Here is a 25,827-nt window from a genome sequence, read left to right on the forward strand (position 1 = left end):
TCTTATATGCAAACCCACAGGAAATTCCAACCAGCTGGAAAAGCCACGGGTCCTGATTTCTGCCTTCAGGAGGAGCTGTTCCTTCAGTATTAGGAGAGCTGTGTTTTAATTGTTTTGGTTTTGTAACTTCTTTCTTGCAGCCGTGTCCTGCAGCTGGCTGGGAAACAGCACAGGGGGAAAAACGTGTGGTGACAGAGCAGGGAGACAGCAGGCAGACAGCAGCTGCATGTTTTAGTGATAAACTCTCCTGTAACAAGCATTTAGTTTGTGTTTTTCTGATATGGGTGAATGCTAAAAGGACATCTCATCCTCCAGACCCAGGCAGGTGGGAATGAAGAAGAGCAAGAGACAGGAAGGTTATTTTCTGACAAACAAGCTTATCTCTGATGGGCACTGTAAAAATAAAGCCACTTAAAATGGCATGCTCCTAGCATCACTCTGCTCTTCTGGTAAGTTTCTGCGGTCCTTGGTACCCACAAAACCCAAATAAAAAAGCACAGGGCTGTCAGAAAGCTTAAATCCCTCACATGGGTGTCAATTAACGGAGAAAGCAGAAAACCTTTCTGTCTGTGGTAACTCTGACTGCTCCAAGTGCAAACTGGGTGCAAACATTGCAGATTACCCTGACCTGAGCCACCTTTCTGTGGAAGAGCTGGCAGAAGGAATGGAGGGCAGGGGGAATGAGGAGCATCTGTCACTGGAGGCCACCGTGGCAAGGGGCAGCCACGACTTTGTGCAGGAAAAGGATGAGGTGACTGCAGTGCCAGTGAGGAGGAGAGGGATTCCATCCCAGCCAGAGCTCTGAGGAGGGCTGCTTTTGTTGGGAGGGTAATGATCCTGCTGTCAGAGCAGAGGGTGTAGAATTCCCCTCTAGAGGAGGCTGAGGACGTGAAGCAGCCAAAAGCCAGTGGTTGAGGAGAAATGAGCACATGGAGAAAGTGCAGCATAAAAGGACTTGAATAACAAGGAGAGTAATGGATGCTATCTAGATGGTGAAGGTAGAGGTCATAAACTCATTTGTGTTTTTTTTTGTTCCTGATGAAGACTCCTCTGTGTTCATCCCCTTGTAGCAATTCCATTTCCATGGTAACAATCAGAGCATCTACCTGCACTGGAAGTCAATGCCCTCTTTCATGCAGTCTTGTCATGGCTGTCTCCTGCCTCCTGACAGTCCTTTGTCCTCGCCTTTTGGAGACTGCTGTCTTGGAGCAGATTATTCAGTTCAGATATTTGTCATTCTTCCCTTTCAGCTGCTGAACAGACAGTCTTTCATTTTTTGCCCTTTGTCATCTGGGAGTTAACCAAATGTTCTCTTCTGACTTTCTCAAAAATAATCTGCTTGTGTGCTGTCACTTACGAAAATTAATGAAATCATACATTTATCGTGAATACATCTATTCAAGACATCAGCAAGAAGCTGGAGGAGAATGCCTGCTCTCCTTTTCTTACAAGGATGTTCCCTGACCAGCAGAGCAGACCATGCCCACAGACGTGACTCCCTCAGCCGTGTCAGCGATGCTGCAAGCCCAGAGACGCTGCAGCCCAGGAAATCCGTGTGCTGCCCCAACCCACAGCCCATTTCCCAGCCTGTTAGTGCTCCAGGACCAGCAGCCTGCTCTGTGCTCTGCTCCAGCAAGGGTGGGAGCAGTGCTGAGGTGAGAGGAGGTGGTTTTTGTCTTGGCCCCAGCCGTGGTGAAATGTACGCGGTGAAACTCCCAGATGGGCGCGGGAGTGGGACCCTAAAATACCCACGGGGAGTGGGAGAAACCACAGCAGCTGGAAAGTTCATCCTGAAACTATAAAATAGAGCAAAGGCCAAGCTCAGACTGGAAAATGCTCCCCTGCCTCCACCTCCAGGAGTGAGGAGCTTTTCTCAGTGGCCTCCCACAGATTCCTGGTGGTGCTGGCACAGTGGCCCAAAGGATGCCAGCTCCTGTCCTGCCCTGTCCCCTGGGCCTCCATGCACAGCAGCATGCAGGGACATGACCCTGCCCAAACTTTTGAGGATTTCACAGTAAAATCTTTCTCTGGAAGAGCTGTGTGGGCTTTCTCTGCTCTGTAATCATGTGGCACACACCCACATCCCAAGAACCCCTTTCCTAAAAAGCAGACTCAATCCATATTTACATCCAGAGGCTTTATTTCCTAAATAAAGAAAGTCACACATCCTTCCCAGTAGAAGTTCTCACAGCATTCCAGAGGTGGCTGATGCCGTTTTGCATTTTGTAATTTTACAGATGAGGAATAAAAGGGGCAAATATTGCCTTTATCCCAGGGTCCCACAGTGGCAGCCCACCTCCCTCCCAGCCCCAGGATGGCTGTGGCTGTGCCTCCTGTGTCTGCAGTGACACAGAAACAGAGCTCCACTCACTAATTAGAGGGCTTGGACTGATGAAGTTCCTTTTGCTGAAGGCAGAGTGGCACTGGTGCAGCCCAGCATTCTGTACACTCCTAATTGTGCTCTGGAACTCCTTTTCAGAACCATTCCCTGATGTTTGGCTGCTCTCTGGAAGATATTTTTAAGCAGAACAGCAGCTCTCTCAGTGTAATGAGCACACTGGGTTTTCTGTAGGATGCAGGAAAAGCTGTGGATTGCTTTTTAAGCACCATTATTTGTGGTTTTTTTTTTTGGGGGGAGGAATATTTTTGATGTGTTTCCTTGTTTGTTTGCTATTAGACAAATGCAGCTGTCATTATAACATATAAAAAATAGTCTATACCTGTATTTCACAGTATTTTTTTTAAAAAATATTATTTTGCATTATTTTTGAGACAAAAATACCTGGAGTTTATCTGTGACTCACAAACCCAGGGGTGAGCAGTGCCATGCCCTCACCTATTGCACTCATCTGAGCCACCTTTTCCTGGAGGATAGGATGAGAAAATTTCTGCTATAATCAACAAAAGTGACTTCAAACATTGGGGAAAATACCTCACAAATAGGTGCTGAAAGAGACCTGATGAGAAAACCACCTAAGGGTGACATTCAGAGCCTCTAAAAGCAGTGTGTGATACAGAGCAGCTCACCTAGAACATTCCTTCTGACACACTAACAGTGGTGTGCTCAAAAAATGCTGAGAAGAGGCAACTTGGAGCTGATAAAAGTGAATATCTGGCAGGATATATCCACAGTGGATACAGGGATGTGGATAAGAAATGTGGAGTTTCCATGAACTCTAGAAGTTTGAGTTTTATGTTAAATATAAGCCATGTTTGTGGGGGTGTCTATTCCTACATTTTGTGGGATAATGAACCTCTCCTGTTAAAACTCCTAGCTAGTGTCTCTGGAAGTGTTTAATTTCATATTGCTCACCGGAGGGATTTCTGTGATCTTCAGAGCTGTGAAGGTTGTCAAACTGTGTTTTGGACAGGAAGGATTTCTGATTTGATATCCATGGTGTTGAAGCAGAAAACGTTTTCAGTAGGAAGAGAACCTGTCGGAAATGGGGTATTTTTTTTTTTAAAATTAACCTTAGACTTTAATTTGTGCCTTGGGGGGTGGCAGGTGGGTTGTGCACGTGTGGTATTTATATTAATGGAATCTTCACTTATTCTCAATTGGGAATTAAGATTACTGGGGTACATAAACCTTAAGTTATGTAAAATGGATGAAAGTTGTAACAGATGGAAATAATGTCATTTCAAGACACATTAATGGCTGTGCTGGCCCGGGACTGGTGGATTTCAGATCTACTTGAAAAGCTGCTAAAGATTTTAACTTTTTTTTTTCAAAGATTTCTAAGCTTTTTGCTCGGTGTGAAGCTTGTAAACGATCTGGGATCCATCACCCCAAGCAAAGAGCTGCCTTTCCTTGGGATTGTAGTGCACGCTGGAGTGGCCGCCCTGGCGCTTCGGGAAATGCAGCCCTGGCTTTAGGGGGGCACCTGGAGCTCCCAGAACATCATAAACGCACTGGATGCGGGAGGAACCTCCAGAAGGAGAGTTGTAGACCACGTGGAGGGTGTTGCAGGCCATGAAAGCTGCCTCAGCACCCTGGCTGCTGCAGGGCGAGTCCCAGCTGTGCTCCACCGCCATGGCCGCGGGGTTGATTTTGGTGATGACGATGTTTCCCCCGGTCTCTGGCTCTGCGTGGAGGGCCCACAGCCCCTGCTCGTCCACAGCCAGGTCTATTTTTGTCTGTGGAGAGAGCTGGTAGGCAGGAATCCTCCCAGCCCCCGGCAGCAGCATCTGGTCGGCGACGCTTCTTCTGTGGATGTGGAATTTGATGATCTCGTTCAAGGAGCCGTGCCGGTGGTAGAAGAGGAAACCCTGGTGGATGACATGGCCAGTTCCTTCCCAGGGCAGTGGCAAGGGGACTCTGCCAGCCTTCAGGGTCTGGTTGCTTTCCATGAAAGCCATGATGTTTGCAAATTCCCAAACCACGTTATTTACAGAGCCGCTCAATAGGTAAATCTTGGCGTGCTTTCTGCCGGGATCTTTCATCCAGGAGCCGTGCTTTCCTCCAGTCTTCTTAACCACCTTTAGGGACCTAATGCCTGCAAGCACGTGGTCACAACCTGCAAAGAAATACCCAAAGACAAAGAAAAAAATAATTAGAATATCTGTGAATTTTCTAGTTTATTTCAATTACTTAGTTTCCTTTTAATTCGTCTCTAAGGCCAGAGGCAATATGTCAGTAAAGGTGTCAGCAGCGTGGCTGTGGTAAATAGTGCTGAAAATAGTTTTATTTGATATATTGCTGCTCAGAGAGCTGTGGTGTCTTCATCTACCTATGAAGTGTTGGGTTGTGTTCTATCACACCAGTGTTATCCAAAACATTTGGATATTTTTGTGTCTGAGAAGAGGCCAAGAGCACAGCTAGTGATTTTGTGATTATCCTTGTCTGTCCTTTCACAGGGCTGTAATTTTTACTTCAGAGAACTGACTTCTGGTTTAGATCAAACAGTAAAGTAATCAGATTCATTTCTTGTTGGAGGCATACAGATTAAAATCCATTATCCACATATATAATATTTTTGTTTCAGGACTGGTCTTCAGGTAACCTCCCTTTTATGCATTTATAGTATAAATAGGAATAAAAATAGATCAGAATAACAGAAAGCAAAACCACTGGGTTATCTTCCCATTCCCTCTGGCAGCACCTGCACTGAGGAATGAGGCAGCAGAGCGAGTGGCTGCTCTAATAACTTAATTAATTTTAATAATTTACATTTTGTGTGCACTCTGCAGGGATGTTTCAGACCAGAAAGCACCGAGCCTGTGAGGACTCAGGCATTTAGGCTCTGAGATCTTTATCAAAAACAAAAACCCAACAACTATTGCAAAATATATTAACCAGCTTGTTTACCAAAGGCAGCCATAAATCAGGAGGCTCAGCATTTGAAGAATTGCTGTGAGTGGAGTGCAGCCATTTCAGTAAACAGGACAAACAAAGCTCTGAGGAGGGAAGTTCTGGCAGCAGATGAAATGGAGAAAGCAAAAGCAGCCCCCTTATTTGGCCTGATATGAACCTGTTGAAGCCAGTGGCAAGAGTGCAGCTGCCTGTAGAAAGCAATTTTTATATCATTTGTGGGCACTGATACCCTCTAATCGAAGCTTTTGGATGTTGTTGCTACAGAGTGGGGTTTTTTCCTGGGAGTCCTCACTCTGGAGGTGCCTTCCCTGAGCAAGCCACAAAAGCTTTCTCAAATCTAACATTTATTGGTTAAATAGATTAAAAAAAAAAAGAAATTAAAGCTTCTGAATCAAAAATCCCAGGCAGCCTTAGCAGCATCTTCCTGTGCAGGGGAAATAACCAGATTTTTTGTCTGATTGTTATTCTCTGTGCAAACTTGATCCAAGCCCAGTAACAAAGCTGGACTTAACTCTTTTCTGCTAGATTTGTGAAGTGGCTCAGCAAAAATAATCACAGAGTCTGGTTAAGATATGAACAGCATAGAAGCAGAGCTGCTTCTATTTTCTGGAGCTGAGGATCTTCCTACTTTTTCTAAGTGCTGACAAACCTGCAGAGGGAATACTTTTGCCATCAAATTCAATGGGAAAAGCATCTGACTAGTGCTGGCAGTAGAGAACAAATTGAAAATAAAGTTGCTATGAGCTGCTACAATAAAGTTAAAAGCAATAATTTCCAACTAAGGAAAGTGGAAAGTAATTTTTCCCCTCTGAAAGTCTCAGAAAGATACAATTTTCAAAGTGCCCTAACCACACACAGTCAATTTAAAAATCCACAGGGTTTTTTTTTTCCCTCTCTGAAAAAAAAATGCCTAAAATGCTCAAAAGTTCTCTAAATGGAAAACAGAAACTATTGATATTCAGAGCACTGAATTGTGGAGTGTGAGGAGAGCTCAGGAGCAGAAGAGGTGATTGCTTCTGTAAGCATCTGCCTTGAGAAGTTTGAGGAAGAAATTGGAAACTTATGTGTAAAATTAAATCAGCCAAATTCTGCTGAAGTCAGTGGAACTGTGTAATTGATGATGCTGAAGTTCTTTCACTGACTTTAAAAAAATTACAGTTTGTATTTCTTATTGTTTGCTCTTCATTTCTTACTACTATGAAAACAGACTGCTTTAAATATGCCCATAATACCTATAATTAAATATGCCTGTACCACAACCTTTTAAAGTGAAGATAATTACAAAATGTCATTTGTTTAAAAAATAAAAACTCTGGATTGTGCATATATTCTTCATGCTGGCTACCATAACACCTCATTTTCAAACTAAAGTGATTTTTTTAATTAAAAAATTAATTAAAAAGTAAAAAATTTACTTTTGAGTTGAGGTTTTTGGCCCTGCCTAGTCCAAAAAGCAAAGACCACCATTAATTCCTTAGTACAGCTGCAGTACTCAGAAATGGGTTTTTCTGGGGCTTTACAAGAGCACACCTTCAGAGGATTTTACCTTATTTTATAACAAAAAATAACTTCTGGAGAATTAATTTGATACACAGTAGAATTTCTGCAAAGTAAATATTTGAACTGTGTTTTCCTCCTTCCTTCTCCCATACATTTTTTTTGCATATACATGGGTTTTATAAGTCTATTTACACAGCCCAGAACCCCTTTTAGTAATCTGTAACAGAAATCTGTTCTCCTTGTGTCAGAATAATAATAACTGATAAATAAAACTGATAATAAAAATAAACTGATTTTATGTTGGTGTCAGAGGCACAGAGAGTGTGCCCTTATCTATACCTGGCACTAATATCCAAAAAACCACTGAATTTCATACAACATCCTGAAAAAAAGAGTAAAATAGAAATCTAGAAGTGTAAGTGTGTAAATTAGAGAGTTTTCTTAAGTCACTGGGTGAAAAAGTTAAAATTTGGAGTTTAAACCAGTTTAGAGAACAGAAGACAAGATGGAGGATTTATGGTGTTGTCTCTTGTCCTTCTTCTTTCTTCTTCATGTTCTTCTTCCAGAGGTTTTTGGGTAGCAATGAGTGATTGGATAAAAAGTGCTGCAGTGCAGCAAACAGGTGTTGGGTTATTGGGAAAATAATTAGAAATTATTATTATATATAAAAATAGATAATATATATTATACATTATTTTTATTAATATTATAATAAAATCAATTATAATGCTAGAATTCATATTAGAAATTAATTATCTTAATAATTATTAGTAATATAATAATATATTAACATATTACATTATATATAATATATAACATATAACATATAACATATAACATATAACATATAATATATAATACATAATACATAATACATAATATATAACATATAACATATAACATATAACATATAATATATAATATATAATACATAATACATAATATATAATATATAATATATAATATACAATATATCATATATCATATATCATATATCATATATCATATATCATATATCATATATAGCATATCATATATCATATATCATATAGATAATGTATAATATATAATAAAGTATATTATAATATTTTATATATAAATATTTATTATATAATATATAATATAATTAGTAATAGATGTATATATTTTATAATATATATTTAAATTTATTCATTTATTTATTTATTTATTTAATATATATTTTAAATATATTTATTAATAATTAGTATTATTATATACTGTACATATAATATAAGTAATTATGATATATATTAATATTTTATATATTATTATATATCACAATTAGAAAATAATAATAAAAATAATTTACTGGGTGTTTGTTAATTGGGTAAATATATAGACATATAAATATATATATATATATATAAATAGACATATAAAAGAGCTTGAAGAAGATCTTTGTTGGCCATTTTACACCTTTGTATCTCAGTGCACTCAGCTCCTTGTACCCTGTATATATGTAATATAGATAAAAGAATAAACAACCAAGTCTGAACAAGAGCAAACTGCCTCTCTCTCATCAATCTCAGTCCTGGGATAAAGAACTCAACCACAAATGTCCCATCAAGACACTTACTTGCATTAAGCATGAGTTTGATCCTCTTTTTCTCCTCTGCCTCTTCCAGCAGCTGCTGTTCCAGCAGGTCCTGGTGCACCTCCAGGCAGGCGTTGGAAGCCGTGGTGGATCCCAAATAATCGATGTCCCTCTGTGCCCTCTCCACCCTGGACAGCAGAGTCTCCACTTGTCCCCTGAGCTCAGCCTTGCCAGCCTTCAGCCCTGCCAGGCGGGACAGCAGCGCCTTGGAAAACTCTCGGAATTCCTCCACGTGCTCCAGCAGGTCTTGGTTGCATTTCTCCAGCCTCCTCTTGAGTGGGAACACGGGAAGAACACGTGGATAGACGTGGATATTCCGCGTACATCACAGCCTCACTGGTACCTTAAAGCCCTGTGCTGCTCCCTCCCAGCGCCCCTGCACCCACCCACCCCAACCCCAGCCCTGGCTGGGTGTTTGTGCCAGCAGAACACCTCAAACTGCTGCAAAATCCTAAAGCCTGGACAAAAATCCACATTTTTAACCTCAACATGGTTGCTGACAGCCAGATACTTTGTTTTGGTGCCTAAAGAAAAGTGCTCTGATGGAAGCAGCCAGGGATAATTAAGGGCTCATGATCTGTGATGACTTTTGCTTCCCAAAAAACTTTCAGGAACTCCTCCTGTGGGAGCACTGCTGAAGCACTCTCAAAGGGTTTTCAGCAGGAAATTATAGCCATGAACACTTCACATGAACACACCTCTTGTGACAGAGGCAGAATCTAGTGTGGCAATTTTTCACCCACTGAAAGGTGAAAATGAAAATACCGAAATTCTGTGTTTGAGGCAGTTTTGTGTTGTTTCTTTTTTTTTTTTTTTTTTAAAAAAATATTGACTGTGTTTAAACAAAAATGCAAAACAACAGCAACAAAACCAAACAACAGCAACAAAACAAACAAAGGAAGACAAAGAACTATTTCTTTACACCTAAATTCATATTATCAATGTTTTCAAAGGTAAATAATGTGGTTTCTCTGTTGCAACTCAGCTGATTCAGAGGTGTCCTGAAAAGAGTGGCACTTTGGGAAGATGAGGAATCTGAGCAGATCTTTGGTTTGCTCTGTGAGCTGTGCTTTCCAAGTGGTTTCCACTTCCTCTCTGCCCCATTCACACAAAGCCATAAATCCCCAGGAAGCTGCTAAATGACTTTCTACAAAACTTTCATTTTAAATTATTCCAGGTGCTGTCTTCAGCATCTGCCTCACTCTTTGTCCTGTTACTTTTGTGGCCCTTGCACCAAATGGGTTCCCCCATTTTTTAGTGGAATAGAAGTTGCCAGGTGAAGTTACTCCTGGAGTGGCAAAGGAAATGTAAATCTCTGTCTACACAATGGGAAAAGAATATCAGGTTAATCCTTCTGCTCCTTCTGTGCTGAGAAGATAACACTAATGAGGGCTTTGTACAAAAAGGGAGGTGAGATCAGGCAAGTTGAGCTCCTCTCTAAGTCTGCCAGTGCAAGCCAGGAGCCAGGGACACGTCAATAATTTAAAATCAGCAATATGTGATTATAGCACACCAATATTGTGTGTTCTGCAGTACTGGTAGCTTTTTACTGCAGAGAAAGAAGCAAGAAGTGGGGCATTTATATAAGAAATTGAAAGGAATTCAGGGAATTGAAAGGACTGCATTTCAGTCTCCCAGATATGAAAGGTTTATTTAAGGTGCAGATACACTTCTGGTTTGCATGAAAGTGTCTTAAACTTCCCTTCCAGGCAGGGATACCTGCAGATAGGAAAAATACCTGATACATTTCCATCTCCTTGTTAATAAATACCTGAATATGTGACAATATGTTTGTAGTGCTCCCTAGGGTGGCCTATGACAGTACTACATAAACATTTGCATTTTAAGCTAAATTCACCAGTTTAATAGAAAAAAAAAAAAATACAAATGATAACAGAATAGAAAAATAACATTATGAAATTATATCCTGCAAAAAACGATGGGGTGAGCTGGGAACTTTGCAGTTAAAGTTTTAGAAAGGATTTTTTACTCATTCATGAGTAAAAAGCTGGAAATTCACCCTCCTGATTTGGTGCATGGCACAGACTGCCCCGGGCTGGGAACATCCACACATTTCCAAACCTCTTTATCCGCAGAAGGATTCATCAGGCACGTACCTCCAGAGCCAGAAAACGCCGGTCAATGTAGCTCAGCAGGGCTGCATCCTGCAGCAGGGACTGTGCTGCTGCCACGCTGCTCACCAGGGATGCAGCCAGCCAAAAATGCACTTGCAAGGCCACCATTGTGCCACAGAATTCTGGAGGAAAGCGGTGAATCGGTCCTGTGGGCAATCCCAAACGCCACCAGTCCGAGGTCAAACGCAATTTGCCATCATCTGAAGTGAAAGAAAAATACTAAAAACCGCTAAGAAGTTAAAAAAACTGTGGCTGGAGAGATTAAAAGGACTTAAAATGGCTGTTGCATTTTATCAATAAGGAAGTAATGTTGTGGCAGAGGGACTGGATGTGTTTATTTCTAAGGAGCCAGATGACTCCTGCTCAGTTTGTGATCCTGTGATCAGTCCCAGATGTTCAGCACTGAGTCACATCGAGCCTGTAGGCCAAATTTAATAAATACAAATAAAAGTAATTTATTTTCCCCTCCTTTCTCCTCCCATCTGCTTTCCTGTGTGCAAGTCAGAGTGGACTCCCAGCCCTTCACAGGGAGCTCTGGTGCTCAGTGTCTGAGGCTGTAAAACCAGCTGAAGAAATTGGTTTCACTTCCACTATTCAGCCTGTTCAGGGCTGCAAAACAGAGGTAAAATTATTTTTAAAATAATTTATTTTTAAAAAAAGGTTCCTTCTACTTTTTTTTCCCTTGACAGTGCTTTTCCAGCTTAAATCCATACCCTTAACACAGCTCTGTGTCTGTTTAGTGGGGTCCATGACAAACACCTTCTTTTGGAACAATAATTCTGCTTAGTCTGACTTCAAAATTAATTATAATTAACTTCCATGAGCCTAATGCATTTGAAGCAATTTGCCTCATTATTGCATCATTATTTGATGTCATCATTTTCCTGACTGAATGCCTTGTTGGGAAAAACCCATGGCCATGCTAACACTCTATTTGCTGGAAAACCACGTGTCAGGAGCTGAGAAAGCTCCCTTTGTATCTGAAGCCAAGCTGTTTCTCAGAATTCTCCACCTCTTCTCTTCCCTTTTCCCTCCCCAGTTTTTCTTTTTCTACTTTTTTTTTTTCTTTTTCCTCCTCACATTTACCAAGCTTTCTTTTTCTTTCTGACTGCCTCGTGTGCAAGCATGTGACTGATTGCAGAATTCAGGAGTGTGCCTGTGTCACAGCTGATTTTTTCCTCCCTGTGTTTGATTTTAGTACGGTAGCTGTGTGTGCTTTGCAGGCAAATTTCACCCAAGTGCACAGATTCTGTATTTTAGTATTGTTTTACACAAAAAGGGGCACACAGTTTGCCAGATCCTACTTACAGGCACAGTCAGTGGTGCACAGAGAGTTTAATATTTGATTTTTCAGTCCAGTGAGATTATTCCAGAGCTCCTGCTCGAGGGGACAGAGAGCTCACACTGAGAGCAGACACCTTGGCAAGTCTGTTTCTCCTTGGTTCTGTCCTGTGGAACATCACATTCTGTCTTCTTTTCCACAGAATAATCAGGTACAACAATGGGGAAGATCAACATAGGGAAAAAAAATCCTTTTTCTAACCTCTGAGGTGAACCTGGAATCCTTCAGAGTTGTTCTCTGAGTCCTGTGCCTGCCACAGGTAATGACTGGGAGACGAGGATTATGGAATTCAAATTCCAAACTTCCTTTCAAGAACGCATAGTTAGAGGCCAAGATACAGAGAAATAATTTCTTTCCTTTATCTTAAGACAGGGAAAATGATCTTAAAGGTAAAATAAGATGAAAGGTAAAAAAGGCTGTTGGATAAGCTGGTGCATTCTGCACATGGGGCTGGATTCTGTGGAGCTGCTCAATCATTTCTTAGAACCATTTCTCAGAATCACCCACAGCTTAGAATCAGCACAGAAAGACCAGAAATTTCCAAGGATTTCTACAATTGAGGCATTTCCATGCTTGTTAAACCATGATCTTGTGGGAAATGGAAAAGATGGTCCAGGTCCCTGTTGGAGTCTGAGACACAGAGCGTGTGCCCTTGTCTCTGAGATCCAGGAGAACACTGAATTTCACAGAACATGAAATTTATGGGCATGTTTTCATGGTGATACATGAAAACAACTGTTAAAGTTGGATAGAAAAGCTAAAAGTGTGAGTGTGTAGATTAGAGAGTTCTCTTCAGCCACTGGGTGAAAAAGTTAAAGTTTGGAGTTTAAAATAGTTTAGAAAAGAGAAGATGGAGAGTTTAGAGTGTTGTTTCTTTTCCTTCTTCTTTCTTCTTCATGTTCTTCTGGAGGTTTTTGGGTAGTAATGAGTGATTGGATAGAAAATGTCACAGTGCAGCTCACAGCTGATGGGTCATTAGGAAAAATAATTTACCTGTCTATTGTTAATTGGATAAGTGTAAAGATGAAAGAACTGAGTAGTTCAGGGCCATTTTGTGCCTTCAAAGCCAAAGTGAGCCACAAAGGGCAGACACTCTGTGTTTCAGACTCCAACAGGTCCCATGCACGGCTCTGGGAAGGCAGGCTACACATCTGCTTAAATCTTCACTTTTTTTTACATTTCTTTTGCTTTGGTTGTTGTTTTCACCTTCTGTTCAGCCTAGATATATACAGAAATGTTGTTTTGTTTTGGTTTTTTTTTTCTTTCCAGCTACGTATTATCTGTATAACAGGCAAACAAACAAAGAAATAAATATACACATGTCTGATGGTGATTAAAAGCAGGATTGTTTGGCATGCCTGGCAAGACATTGGCCTCAGTGCACAGAATATTTACACACTAACAGAGCAAAAAGTTTGCTTTTAACTCCAGGAACTCTTTTTTTCTCGTGACCAATGCTCCCTTGAATTGGAAATCTCTAAAAAGAATTCTCAAATCTCTAAAAGGAAATAAGTGTATAGATGTAGGTGAATATGCCTTTTCACTGTTCTTGCTCTGTCTCCAGCTGAAATGTTATTCTTTGCTTGTCAGTGCTGCTTCTTTGCTGCATTTATTCCACATTTTTACCATTTGGTGTCTGTTTTGACAGCTGTTAGATATTTTCAAATGAAAAGTAGGCATTTTCCTCTCCATCTGTGTTTGTGGTTTTGATTTCAGATGGCTGGATGGAGCTTTATGTGTTTTAAAAGCAATGTTGAAATCAGCTCAGAGCATGTACTTGATTTGGGGGAAAAATGACATTTCTTTAAGATATTATTTTACTCCTATGATTGCATTCTGTGTTTTGTTGTTTTTGTTGTTTTTTTTTTTCATATGTCAGTTTCCTTCTGTCATTTCAGGTGGCAAAACTAGAGAAATGCCACAATAAATGAGGTTTTTTTTTCCCCTGGTCCTGCTCTGGTGTCTCAGCTCCTCCCAGGAAGCACAAAACTTTTCTTTTTGAGCACTCCTGACTCCCAGGCTCTCTCATCCTTTCTCCTTGTCTTTTCCTGAGCCATGGATGCTGTCCTAAAGCTGTGCCCTGTGTTATTACAGCCCTGGAAACAAGAGGGACATCCCCACTGCCATCACTCAGATCCAAGCAGAGCACAGATACTCCTGATTCTACTCCCAAACTACACACTGGATTAAAACAAGGTTAATTATGTTTCTCATCTCTAATTAACCTCAGCATGCAAAGCAATGATAGATGAAAAGGCAAAATCAGAGTCTGATTCAGAGCTTTCTAGTGATTTTGTGCCCACCTGCATCAGGAGAATTGCTGCTGAGCCTGATGCATCAGTGGTACCCCAGTGCTTGTGTGGGATTTTGTTTGTGATTGCAATTTGGTTTAGTTTACAGCTGCCTGTTTTGGTAGGTTTTGATGCTGGTGAATCAGCCTGGTGCTTTAGATGAATAATACAGAGAGTGTCATGGTCTATACCTCTGTATTTTCTAATTTTGCTAGGATTTGGGTCTGCAGAACCAAGTTCCTTGTTACTACTGGTCTCATGCTGAGGCCTGGGAGGATAGAAAAGATCTTTGTCACAGAGGGAAATCAACCACTTAATTGCCTTTTTTAATTTTTTTGTTTGTTTGTTTGTTTTCCCTTCAGTTTTATCCCTTAGAAAGCGAGCCCCATTTCTGTAAAAAAAGGCAAACACAGGAAGCCCAAGAGAGGTCCTTATGTAAAAAGAGAGATAAGGATTGGCAGAATTTTGGGACTCATCAGAGGACTCCACTAGGCGGCTCCCAAGCTCTGGGAATTGAAAGGAAAACTCGGCTAGAACACAAAATTCCAAAGGCTCGGAAGGAGACACAACAGGGTGTTATGAGCTGGGTGTATGGAAAGCTGCTCCCAGGCTTTAGGAACGCCGTGTTTGGGGTCTGTGCCACCCCAAACTGGGAATGCCAGAGCTCCCTGGGACCCAGCACCTGCAGGAAAAATGAGTGGTGGCGTCAGGACCTGCTCCATGAATGAAATCGTAAATAAAGCTGGGCTTTATTGGTGTAGATTTGTAGTTGGGGTTAGTTAAATGGTAGAATTATGGAATACTTTGTGTTGGAAAGGACCTTTAGAGCTCAGTGGTGTGAGAGGCTCCCTGGGACAGGGGCTGGGCAGAGTTAAAGGAATAAAGTGGGGATTTATTAAAGAGGGTTTCAGAGGATGCAGCTTGGGCAGGGCAAGAGCCTGGCTGAGGATCCACCCAAGATGGACCCAAGCTGGGCCCTGGGTCAGGAGTTTCACACTTTGATAGGTTCTGGTCCATTTCCACATTGGGCTGAATTGCCCAATTGCAGCTGCAGGTGATGCAGTCCCATCCTCCCAGATTGCTCTCCTCAATTCCCTGCTGCTTGTGCTTTTTGGGCCCGGAGCTGCCACGGTGTCCTTGGCTGTGGGGCTGGAGAAGGATTGTTGTGTGTGCCTGAGCTGTGAGGAGAACTTGAACACTTTGTGTGGAGTTCAGCTCACACAGCAATGCACTGCAGGGGCTGGAAATGGGAAAGCTGAAACTGAAGGCACCAAGTGAAACCCCCCTGCAATGAGCAGAGATATCCTCAGGCTGCTCAGAGCCCCTTCCAAGCCAGCCTTGAGTGTTCCAGGGATGGGGCATCCACCACTTCTCTGGGTAACCTGTGCCAGTTTCATCACCCCCAGTGCAGAATATTTATTTCCTGTATCTGCTCTGAATCTGCTCTCTTTTAATTTAAAACCATTGTCCCTTGTCCCATTGCTCCAGGCCCTACTGAAAAGCTTGTTCCCATCTTCTCTATAAGCCCCCTATAACTCCTAAAATAACCCAGGGAACTTCATCTGGACACAGATCATGAAATAGCCTGGCATAAAAATCAACCCTGTGCAGTTACTTTGAATGGTCTGTTTGGTTTTTTTGTTGCCAAACCCAGAATCCCAGTTCTCTTTATCAAAGACAATTCCTAGTAGCTTAAAACTTAAATTTGTACAACCCCAGAGCTGAATAAACTTTGAATTTAGAATTTCAATTCAATATAAACCAATATTAAAATTTTCGCTGCTTTTGGCTTGTTTGCCAGTGTGGAATCCGCTCATGAATATTGTCACTAAAATTCGTTTTGCTTGAATGTTCACGTTCATTAAACCTATTCACAGGAGTGCAGTAGTCAAAATGCCATTGCTTTAAATTCAGAGTATTTACAGGAAATGATTATGACATTTGCCCAACTCATTTCAGTTGAGAATGCCTGGTGTGGCTTTTTGGTTATGTTTGTTTTTCAAACAGGCCTTGTGAGGTGTGAGGCATGACTTCTGAAAAGCTGAAAAGATGATTTTTGAACTTTGAATGCCTAGGATGTTATTTTTTTGGTTTTTTTTTTATTATTTGTGGTTTTTTTTGGGGAGGAGGGAAGGAAACACTGACAAGGTAACATTTCATCACGTAGCATCGTTTCATTTATTGTTGCACCAAAGAAATAAATTCATAACCTGTCCTTAAGTGTTGCAAAGAACCAAGCAGGGCTCTGTGCAATCCTGGGAAAGATGTTAAAACTTAGCAAGTAACTCTCCCTCTGAGCTGACTAAATGCCAGCAGCTGGTGCAAGGAACACGTTTAGTGACGATGAATAATGCAAATGCTCGTGGGTCAGTGGCAGGTGTGGAGAGAGTTTGTAGCAGGGTGATGTGCTCTGGGACTGCAGCAGAGAGTTCAGGACTCTCAGGTTTCCTGGTTTCAAACCAAAACCCTGCTCCTGATCTGAATTTCTGTGTGGTTGCTGCTGACACCTTCAGAGATTTCGGTGGTGGCCTGGCACCTCAGAACCATGAAAATAGGAGGTTTTGGTCAAAACTGGTGCACAGTGCACATTAATCCCATCAAAACATGTGGGGGCAGAACCTGTTTGTGTTGCTGGTGTGACAGGGGGATCACAGGACTTTACTTTGGTGGAAGCTGATGTGAGCCTGACTGGAAATGAGTGGCAGCAACACCCCATTGTGACAGGCCCCGAGGCCTCATGCATTTTGGGCACAGACTACCTCCAAAGCGGGTATTTTAAGGACCCAAAGGGACTCAGGTGGGCTTTTGGGATAGCTGCTGTGGAGGCAGAGGACATTAAGCAATTGAACACCTTGCTGGACTGTCAGAGAACCCATCTGTAGTAGGACTCCTGAAGGTGGAAGAACAGCGAGTACCAATTGCCACCTCGACGGTGCACCGCCGGCAGTATAGGACAAATCGAGATGCTGTGATCCCCATCCACAAGATGATCAGAGAGCTGGAGAGCCAAGGGGTGGTCAGCAAAACCCACTCACCCTTCAACAGCCCCATCTGGCCTGTGCACAAGTCTGACAGAGAATGGAGATTGACTGTGGACTATCGTGCATTGAATGAAGTGACTCCACCTCTGAGCGCTGCTGTGCCGGATATGTTGGAGCTCCAGTACGAGCTGGAGTCCAAGGCAGCGAAGTGGTACGCCACAATTGATATTGCTAATGCATTTTTCTCCATTCCCCTGGCAGCAGAATGCAGGCCTCAGTTTGCCTTCACCTGGAGGGGAGTGCAGTACACCTGGTCCCTGTTACCGCTGAAGATGAATAGATCACAGGGACACAGGTTGAGGTGTGGTGAAAGAAAGAGCAGAGTTTATTTTTCCTCACAGGATTTATAGGCTCCTGACCATGGCCAGGGATTGGATGGTCAGGATAACACTTTCTCACTGCACTGGCCATGAGAGATGCCCATCACAAGACGTGGAACAGAAAGAATGTACACATATCTATGTTTACAGTTACTGTCCTGGGAAAGTCCTTAGAAAACCATGTCAGCAAGCTCAGAAGCTGAGTTTTCAGGGTGACAGGAACCAACTGCCCCAGGGGTGGAAGCACAGCCCCACCATCTGCCATGGACTGATCCAGGCTGCCCTGGAAAGGGGTGAGGCTCCAGAACATCTGCAGTACATTGATGGCATCATTGTGTGGGGGAACACGGCTGCAGGAGTGTTTGAGAAAGGAGAGAAAATCATCCAGGTCCTCCTGAAATCTTGTTTTGCCAACAAGAAGAGCAAAGTTAAGGGACCTGCTGTGAATTTCTGAGTGCTTGCTGCTGACACGTTCAGAGGTTTCGGCAGTGGCTGCGGCACCAGAAACTCGAGCTGAGTGGGATGGAGCTGTGCTAGCAAGTGTCCAATTAAATCTGCCCAAACCCTAAAAGATAGGAAAACGTTTATGGACTGGGGGAACTAGGACAGAACAGGCCCTGAAGGGGCCGTGCAGGAGTTGATGAGGGTGGGGGAAATTCATTGTGCTGCTTTTTTTCACATTACTGGTACAAAAGAGTCCTACAGGGGGAGACAGGCCAAGCCTGAGCTCCAGAGTCACACTTAAAAGCAAGGGGTACTTTAAAATTAAAAAAAAACAAACAAAAATTTCTAAAGAAAAATCAAAATGTGATAAAAAAAGAAAATATCTGGTATTTTTTCTTGTTGTTTATATCTGCTTGCCATCACCCAGATCCTGGTCTGAAGGTAAGATTAACAAGGCCTGTTGTCTTCTCAATTTTCTACACAGGAGTCTTGAGATTTCTACTTCTGGAAAGATTTGTTGAATTTTTACACTGTCTAAGAATAGCTTCTCTGGACAAATTCAAAATAAAGAATTGCATTCAGGAAGCCAAAGAGACATATCTGACTTTAAACAGTGATCTACAAGTATAGATCTCTGCGTCTCTCTCATCTGGTCCCAAAAATAAATTTCATCATTGCAATCTTTTTTATTTCCAACTTTTATTTCTGCCAACCAATTTGTTGGTTGGCAAAATTATCCTTGATGCATGCCAGAGAACCTAAGCAAAATAAACTTAGTAACTACAGTGCAAAGCAGGGGCATGCCAGCTAATAAGCACAAAAAAAAAAAATGTAAATAAGAGGAGAGGATGGTTTTTATGAGACAGATTAATCTGAGTTCAGGAAATCTCCTGGCAGACAAGCTGCAGGTCAGGAAAGGGTGTGTCCACTGGAGCATTCAGATGTACAGATTTTCAAACTGGCATTTCTCAAAGCCCCACCACATCAAGACACTGCCATATTTTCATTCAGTGTGTTCTGCTGCACCCAGTCTCTGAAAGTGAATAGAAAATAAGAATTTCACAGAAGACTCCAGATTAGAGAGCCTCTTCCAGACAAATGCAGTGAACTCTAGGTGTGAGATATATGCAGGAGATGGATTTTGTGGCCTGTTTGCTCTCTCTGAGGTTAGCACTATCACATTTGAAAGTTGGTGTATCAGATGAAACAGTCCTGGTGCCAGCTTATGGTGGATAATAAAGCAGATGCACTCTGCTGCCTGGAAAGGATATAAACAAGTTAAGTTGTCATGAATAATAGATAACCATTTCTTTAATTCTTCTTTAGAAGTCAGCTTGTTGTTTAGCAGTGCTCCTGTTGTTGCACTGACTATTCCCCAGGCTTTGTCATATCTCCAAAATTAATTATCTCCATCCAGGAGAAAGGTCACACATTTCTGTGCACAGTCTACAACATTTCCCAGTGCTGTATTGGGTGGATTAGGTCTGTTCCCTTTGACCTGGCAGGGCTGAATTTGTGTGGTTTGAAATGTGAGTTTCTGCTGGAAACATTCCAGTCTTGTCATAAAAATATGCAACTTACAGAGTGCTGAAAAAAGCAAAAACCCACCCTTGTCTTAGGAGGAAGGCTGGAAAGGACCGAATCCATTCAGCAATAGATAACACATGGTAAAATTTTCCATCTCTCTAGCCCTCAGTTGGCCAGACAATCAGAAACTGTTTCTGTTAACTGATTAAAATAGAAATTCAGTGCCACCATTGTGGCCTTTTACTGGGTTAAAGGAGGAAAAAAAAATAAAAATTCAAAAGGAAAAGCTGTTCTGCCCTGCAAGCTATCCAACCTGGCTCTGTTTGTTTCTCTGAGTAGATAGGGCATGACTAACTCGTCCATATGTTCAAACATAAAATTCCTGCTGTGATTCTCTGCAGCAGAGGACAAGCAGCATCTGTACTTGGGGGAGATATCTTTTCTGCACTTGAATCAGCCTAGTCCTCCAGTGGGATGAATTTATTCCTGACACTTGGGAGCCTGCTCACTGCTGCATCTTTCAGGCTTGAGTGAGATATCATTCCCTTTTTTCTGTGCAGGGCATGGGAGCATCTCACCCAAAGGTTCAGCCACAGCCTCGCTGTCTGCCCTGAGCACTCCTGCCCCTGGCAGAAGGACTGGAATTGTCCCTGTGGAATTGTCACTGTCACTGTCCTGGGCCCAGGAACACAGCTGGGCTGGTTTGGAAAATAGTCCTGGGCAAGCAATCCCTGCACTCGTGGCAGAGTTAGCAGAGAATGTGTGTGTGTGTCAGTGTGAAAATGTGAATTTTGGGCTGTGTTAGTGTCAGGACATGAATTATGGTTTGTGTTAATGCATATACAGGTACTAGGTATACTCTAATACATGCACAGGTATAAGGTAAATTCTTTTACATCCTCGGAAAAAACTCTCTCTGTGTGTCTGCCTGAGAGGAGATTTAAAAAGGTGTTGCTGCCTCACATGGCATAGAAGTGACACATCAGATTTGGCCACTAGCTTATTTTTTGTGACTTTCTTCCTGGCCTTCAGTACAGTCTGGTTTCTGGTCCTTCAAACTCTAAAGCACATCTGTCATTTACTAATGTCACACCGAATGAAGTGGCCCAGGATGCAGGAAGAAATCCTGCAGGGCTTTTCTGCAGAGATTTTACAGAAGGAGAGCTCAATCTTTAATTCTGGGCTTCGTGTTTTCCTCTACTGGAAATGCCTCCTAAGGAAATACCACCTAAGGAAATACCACAATTTCCTCCGTGTTTGGCACGTGCCAGGCATTAGAAGGCACAGATAGATTTGTAATTTTTCTGAATGATATCCTTGTGTGCCACCTTTTGACACATGTATTTTCCTCCTAAGGGGCATTGTCACAGAGCTGAGGATGTGCCATGGCCTGTTAATTATAGATTAAGCTCTCAGCCTGCCTGTTCCTGCCCCCATGCAGGACCACACATTTCCTGTCAGTCTATGTTCCACGTGGCTCCTTATTAAACATTTACAAAACAAATACGCCCCACCAGAGTCTTACAAACAAACAAAAAAATAAAAATAAAATAGAGATTTAAAGGTGACTTATAAGAAAGCAATGCAAACTGCTTTTTGTGGAACAACCAGATGCTGCCACTGGAAAATGTCTCAGTTTGACATCTAGGGCCAGATGGCCAAACCTGTGCCCTCTCTGTATTGTGATGCACGCAGAGAGCTCTGCCAAGTGGTAAAAAAAACAGGAATGTGGTGCAGGCACTGTCAGCAGTTGAACAGGATTGATGCAAATTCTTGCATTTACAGCCAAGGGGCATCAAGCTCTTGGTGATGGTTTCTGCTGCCTGTGTGCCCTGGTTGTGAGATCTCAGCTTTGGCCCAGCAGCTGCTCCAGTTCAGGATGGACAGGTCCTTGTCCCAGGAGGGAGGCAAGAGGCACTGGGCCTCTGGTGTTGTGGCTTCTCACTTGTCACAGGTCATGGATTTCATTGTTTCTCCTCTGTTCTGCTCTGATTTACCAAAAGAGACCGAAACCACCCACAAATTGAGATAACCTGACTTGAAATGGGAAGAGAAGCAGTTTCTGAGAGCACATAGGGACAGGAACTGACAGCCCTGCCTCTTAAAACCCATTGTTGGAGTCTGGAATACAGAGTGTGTGCCCTTGTTTCTGATACTTACTTCTAGGATTCAAAGAAACACTGAATTTCATGTAATATGAAATTCATGGGCATGTTTTCATGGTGATACACGAGAACAAATGTTAAAGTTAGATAGGAAAAGTGTAAGTGTGTAGATTAGAAAGTTTCTTGAGTCACTGGGTGAATGGGTTGAGGTTTAGAGTTTAAGGTAGTTTAGAGAACAGGAGACAAGGTGGAGGATTTAGGGTGTTGTCTCTTGTCCTTCTTCTTTCTTCTTCATGTTCTTCTCCTGGAGGTTTTTGGGTAGCAATGAGTGATTGGATAGAAAATGTCACAGTGCAGCACTCAGGTGTTGGGTCATTGGGTCACTAAGGAAAATAATTGAGTTGGCATCTGTTAATTGGGTAAATGGATGTATAAAAGACCTTGAAGAGGATCTTTGTTATCCATTTTACCCTTTTCTTAGTGCACATAGCTCCTTGTACCTTGTAATGCTGATAAGAGAAGAATAAACAACTGAGACCGAACAAGAGAAAACTGCCTCCCTCTCGTCAATCTTCAGTTCAAGGGGAAAAAGAACCTAACCCAAAAGCCCATTACGGGACACCCACCCCTGGCATGGAAACCTGGAGTTGTGTTGTGTTTCTGGGGCTGGCTCTCTGCTGAGCAGGCTGCTGTGAGCCCATTCAGGGCACCTGCCCAGCTGGGCTGGGGCTTGGGGTGCAAACACAGCCCCAAACCCAGGAATGTGGAGAACTGCAGCTGATTTGTGTGGGGATATGCACACCCACAGGCTGTCCTGAACCATTTGTGACAATTAGGGGCTGGTGTGGCATGGCAAGGGAGAGCTCTTGGATGACTCTGGTAATTACAGATCCTGTGGTGTCTCCAAAACATGGAATGTGGCTCCAGCTGGATGGTCTGGGAAAAGTGAGCTCTGGATAATTTCTCTCTTCTTGCAGCTGGCATCCAGTTGAAAGCCATTTTCCTTTCTCCCTCTAACCCTTACCTGGTTTCTTGGCATTACTAAGCAGTTGTGTTTTTCACAGTTACTGCACTTCAGTCCTAAACATGGAAGGTGAAATACACCTTGGATGAGAGATGCCACAGACCACTGAGTGCTATAATGGGACTTGTAGTTATTTGGAACAAAATTGTACACTTGAGAGTCTTTTTTACCTACCTAATTAGCTAGTTTTCCTGTCTACAACCAGGCTAATAAACTTTAAAAGCCATGTAAAGATTTTACTGTGCTAGTGGTACAAACAGAACATTTGCCTTTATTCTCACTGCTCCAAAGCTTCACAAGCTGTGCTATCCCAATTACCTCTTCTCAATGCACACCATCCCAGGAGAAATTCCCCATCCTCTGTAATCTAACAGAACATAGGCAAAATGGAAAAATGCACATGGAAAAAAAATCAGTTTTCCCAGCAGGACTTTTGCACAGGCTAATTCTTGGAAAGGAATTTCAACCCACTCCAGAACACCTAGGGTGATCCCACTGGGTAGCAAGTGCCAGTTTATGCTCAGTGAGAAACACACAAGTAAACCATCAGTATGATGTACTTCTGTTCTGTGCAGCAGCATCCTTGATGCTGTAGAACAGCTGTAAAACCCCTTTTTTTTTCCCAGGTTGTGACATACATGGGCTGGCAGTGCTGCTGTTGCTTGCATCAGATGGGATTCAATGGGAGTGCCAGGGGGGGAAAGTCCTGTAGCCTCAGAGTTGAGGACACAGCCAGGCACGACACGAGAGTGGGATTCTTCTGGCTTCAGCACAGCATTGCAGATTTCAGGGGTTAATTGGGGATTAGTTATTCAGGAAATAGGGTCCTTTATCACGGATTCATGTGCACAGTGGTGGGTCTCTGGTTTGAGGGAACACAGAGTGGTTTAATGCAGAACAGCATGCAGACAGTTTGTGCTGGATCTAGAGCCTCAGGGTAAGCAGTCGTTGCATGGAATTGTATTTTTAAGTAAAGAACCGCCTAAAAGTTGGCAAACACTCCCATCTGGCACCTCTTTCAGGCTTATTTTCCTTTTGGCTGGAGTTCAAAGTTTCCTTTTGGCTTTGAGGTGGTGCAGCATGCTCAGGAGGCTTTAATGTCTGTGCTGCTCCCCTGCTGCAGCCTCCCCCAGCCCTTCAGAGTCCTGGGAGCCAAATCAGAGAGCCTGGGAAAACTTGCCCACATCACTTTTTATTCAAAAATAAATTATTATTTTTGAATAAAAAAATTAAACTTATCATTATGCTTTTGTATTCAAAAGAGGGGCTCAGGAGTGATGCATCCAGAAATGGAATGGCAGAGAGTGTTGGTGGCTATAAACTACGTAATTGTGATGGTTATCCATAAAGTCTGGTTATCCAAGGACAGCAAGTTTCCTGAGCAGTACCCAACACAGAATGGCCCTCAATTCAATTTAAATTGAATTTTAAAAGCCTCTTTTTGAGATTTGTGCTTATCTCTTTTGGAATGTCACATGTTTTGATTTCCCTTTTCTTCCCTTTCGTAGCTGCTTGTAATATTAACTATATGCTCATAAATAAAAAAAAAATCAAAAAACCAAACAGCTCTCTTGCCTGAAGGAAGTTTATTGTGTTTTTGTAAAAGATTGATTCAGGGAGTTGAATTCCACTGGACCACACACGCTTGCAGGAGCAGTCATAAATTTTGCAATTGCAAGCGTGCTTAAATCTTTTATTTATAAGTTGGCATACCTTTTATACTGTCAGAAAATAGTGAGGAGAATGTAATTCTGGTGCATCTGTCCTAATGTCAGGAATGACTGCCAGTTTACAATTCTCAAACAGTTTGTTGTAACCTCCAACATCAGTCTCCAGCGTGAGCTCCTGGGTACTGAAAGAAAGAAACTATGAATAGAAGGCAAACAGGTCTTGATAAACTCATTTTAACAGAGCCTTCATTGTATGCAAAATATTGTGGAGAAAATACAGATTGTGAGGGTCTGTTTAATTACCAGTGGTGAACAGAGGGAGCTGGACAGATTGTGGCTTTTAATTCTCAGCACTGCCCATGGGGGCTGAGGAACCTCGCTTCTCCCACAACTGATTATAATCCATCTGACGTGGCTCTGCCTTCTCAGAGATTTCTGAAATACAGGAATCCTGCAGTAAAACAAAAAAAAAGGGCTAAATCTGCACACAGAGCCGTGTTCTGTGGCTTTTAAACTCTGCTAAACTCTCCACCAATGTGCACGCTGATAATTCGGAATTTAGCTTGGTGTCTTTGAAAGCCTCGCTGGTCTTTTTTTTCCAGCTGCATCCCTTGATGTAATAAAAGGTATCATGTTTCCCAATAAATCCTGCCTGGCTCGTATCCTCAGGCTATTGTAACTACAGCAATGTTAGCTAATTTGCCAGCTTTTACCCGTGTACTTCAGCCAGGCTGTGGAGAAATATAAAATAATCTGGATGGAATTTGATCCGCTACATGGTAGGGTTTAGATTATTTTAATTCTGGATCCTGTAAAGAGCTGCTAGCCAGGACAAAGTAGGAATAGCTCTGCACAGCAGAGGTGATGAGTAGCAGGGTTGCTTGTTTATATCTCAGCAAAAAAATGTGCTCTTCTGCAATTGTGTTTTACATTCTGCACGTGAAACAATCAGAATTTAAATTTAAATCAAATTTAAAAAAGCTGTCTCTTCACAGCTTTCTGCATTGAGTGGCTTTCAAATTATTAATTAATAGAATAGGAAATGTTTCTAGAAGACTTAATCTGAATAATAAATAAGCAGAATAATTCACCCTTTGCTAAACACATAACCAACAATTCCACTTAAAAGCTGCGTCCTGCTGCTGTTCAGTGGAAGTTGTATTATGCAAAGTTTTGACAATAAAAATTACCAGCAGGAAATTCAAAAGGCATTCAGCAGTTCCATTTTTATATTGCATACAATGTATTATTTTACTTAGTGAAACAACATGGAAGTCCACCCAGGTATTAGGCAAAATTTAATTCTTTGCATTCATTTATCCCAATATTTATAGGATCAGCTCTTTACTGGCTGAAGCAAGCCAGGGAGAATAGCTTTTTAAAATGTTACCACAGATCTCCAAACTCCTTTCTCTTTTCTTTTTTCCTTTTTTCTTTTCTTTTTTCCTTTCTCTTTTCTGCCAGTGTTCAGGGAGTGCCACAGATAAATCAGAGGATCC

The 25,827-nt window shown here is 42.0% G+C and overlaps 1 protein-coding gene across 1 annotated transcript; it reads right to left on the reverse strand.

The window, feature by feature from the left end:
- Window positions 1–2,122: 2,122 nt before the first annotated feature.
- Window positions 2,123–11,100, reverse strand: OLFML1 (olfactomedin like 1). The gene is made up of 3 exons (XM_023929149.2): window positions 10,547–11,100; window positions 8,412–8,700; window positions 2,123–4,517 (listed from the first exon to the last, which is right to left on the reverse strand). Exons 1-3 carry the CDS (start codon window positions 10,670–10,672, stop codon window positions 3,739–3,741), a joined length of 1,194 nt encoding a protein of 397 aa, XP_023784917.2. The 5' UTR covers window positions 10,673–11,100; the 3' UTR covers window positions 2,123–3,738.
- Window positions 11,101–25,827: the final 14,727 nt, after the last annotated feature.

This window comes from Cyanistes caeruleus, chromosome 6 (genome assembly GCF_971803275.1).
Source record: "Cyanistes caeruleus chromosome 6, bCyaCae1.hap1.1, whole genome shotgun sequence".
Classification (NCBI taxonomy): domain Eukaryota; kingdom Metazoa; phylum Chordata; class Aves; order Passeriformes; family Paridae; genus Cyanistes; species Cyanistes caeruleus.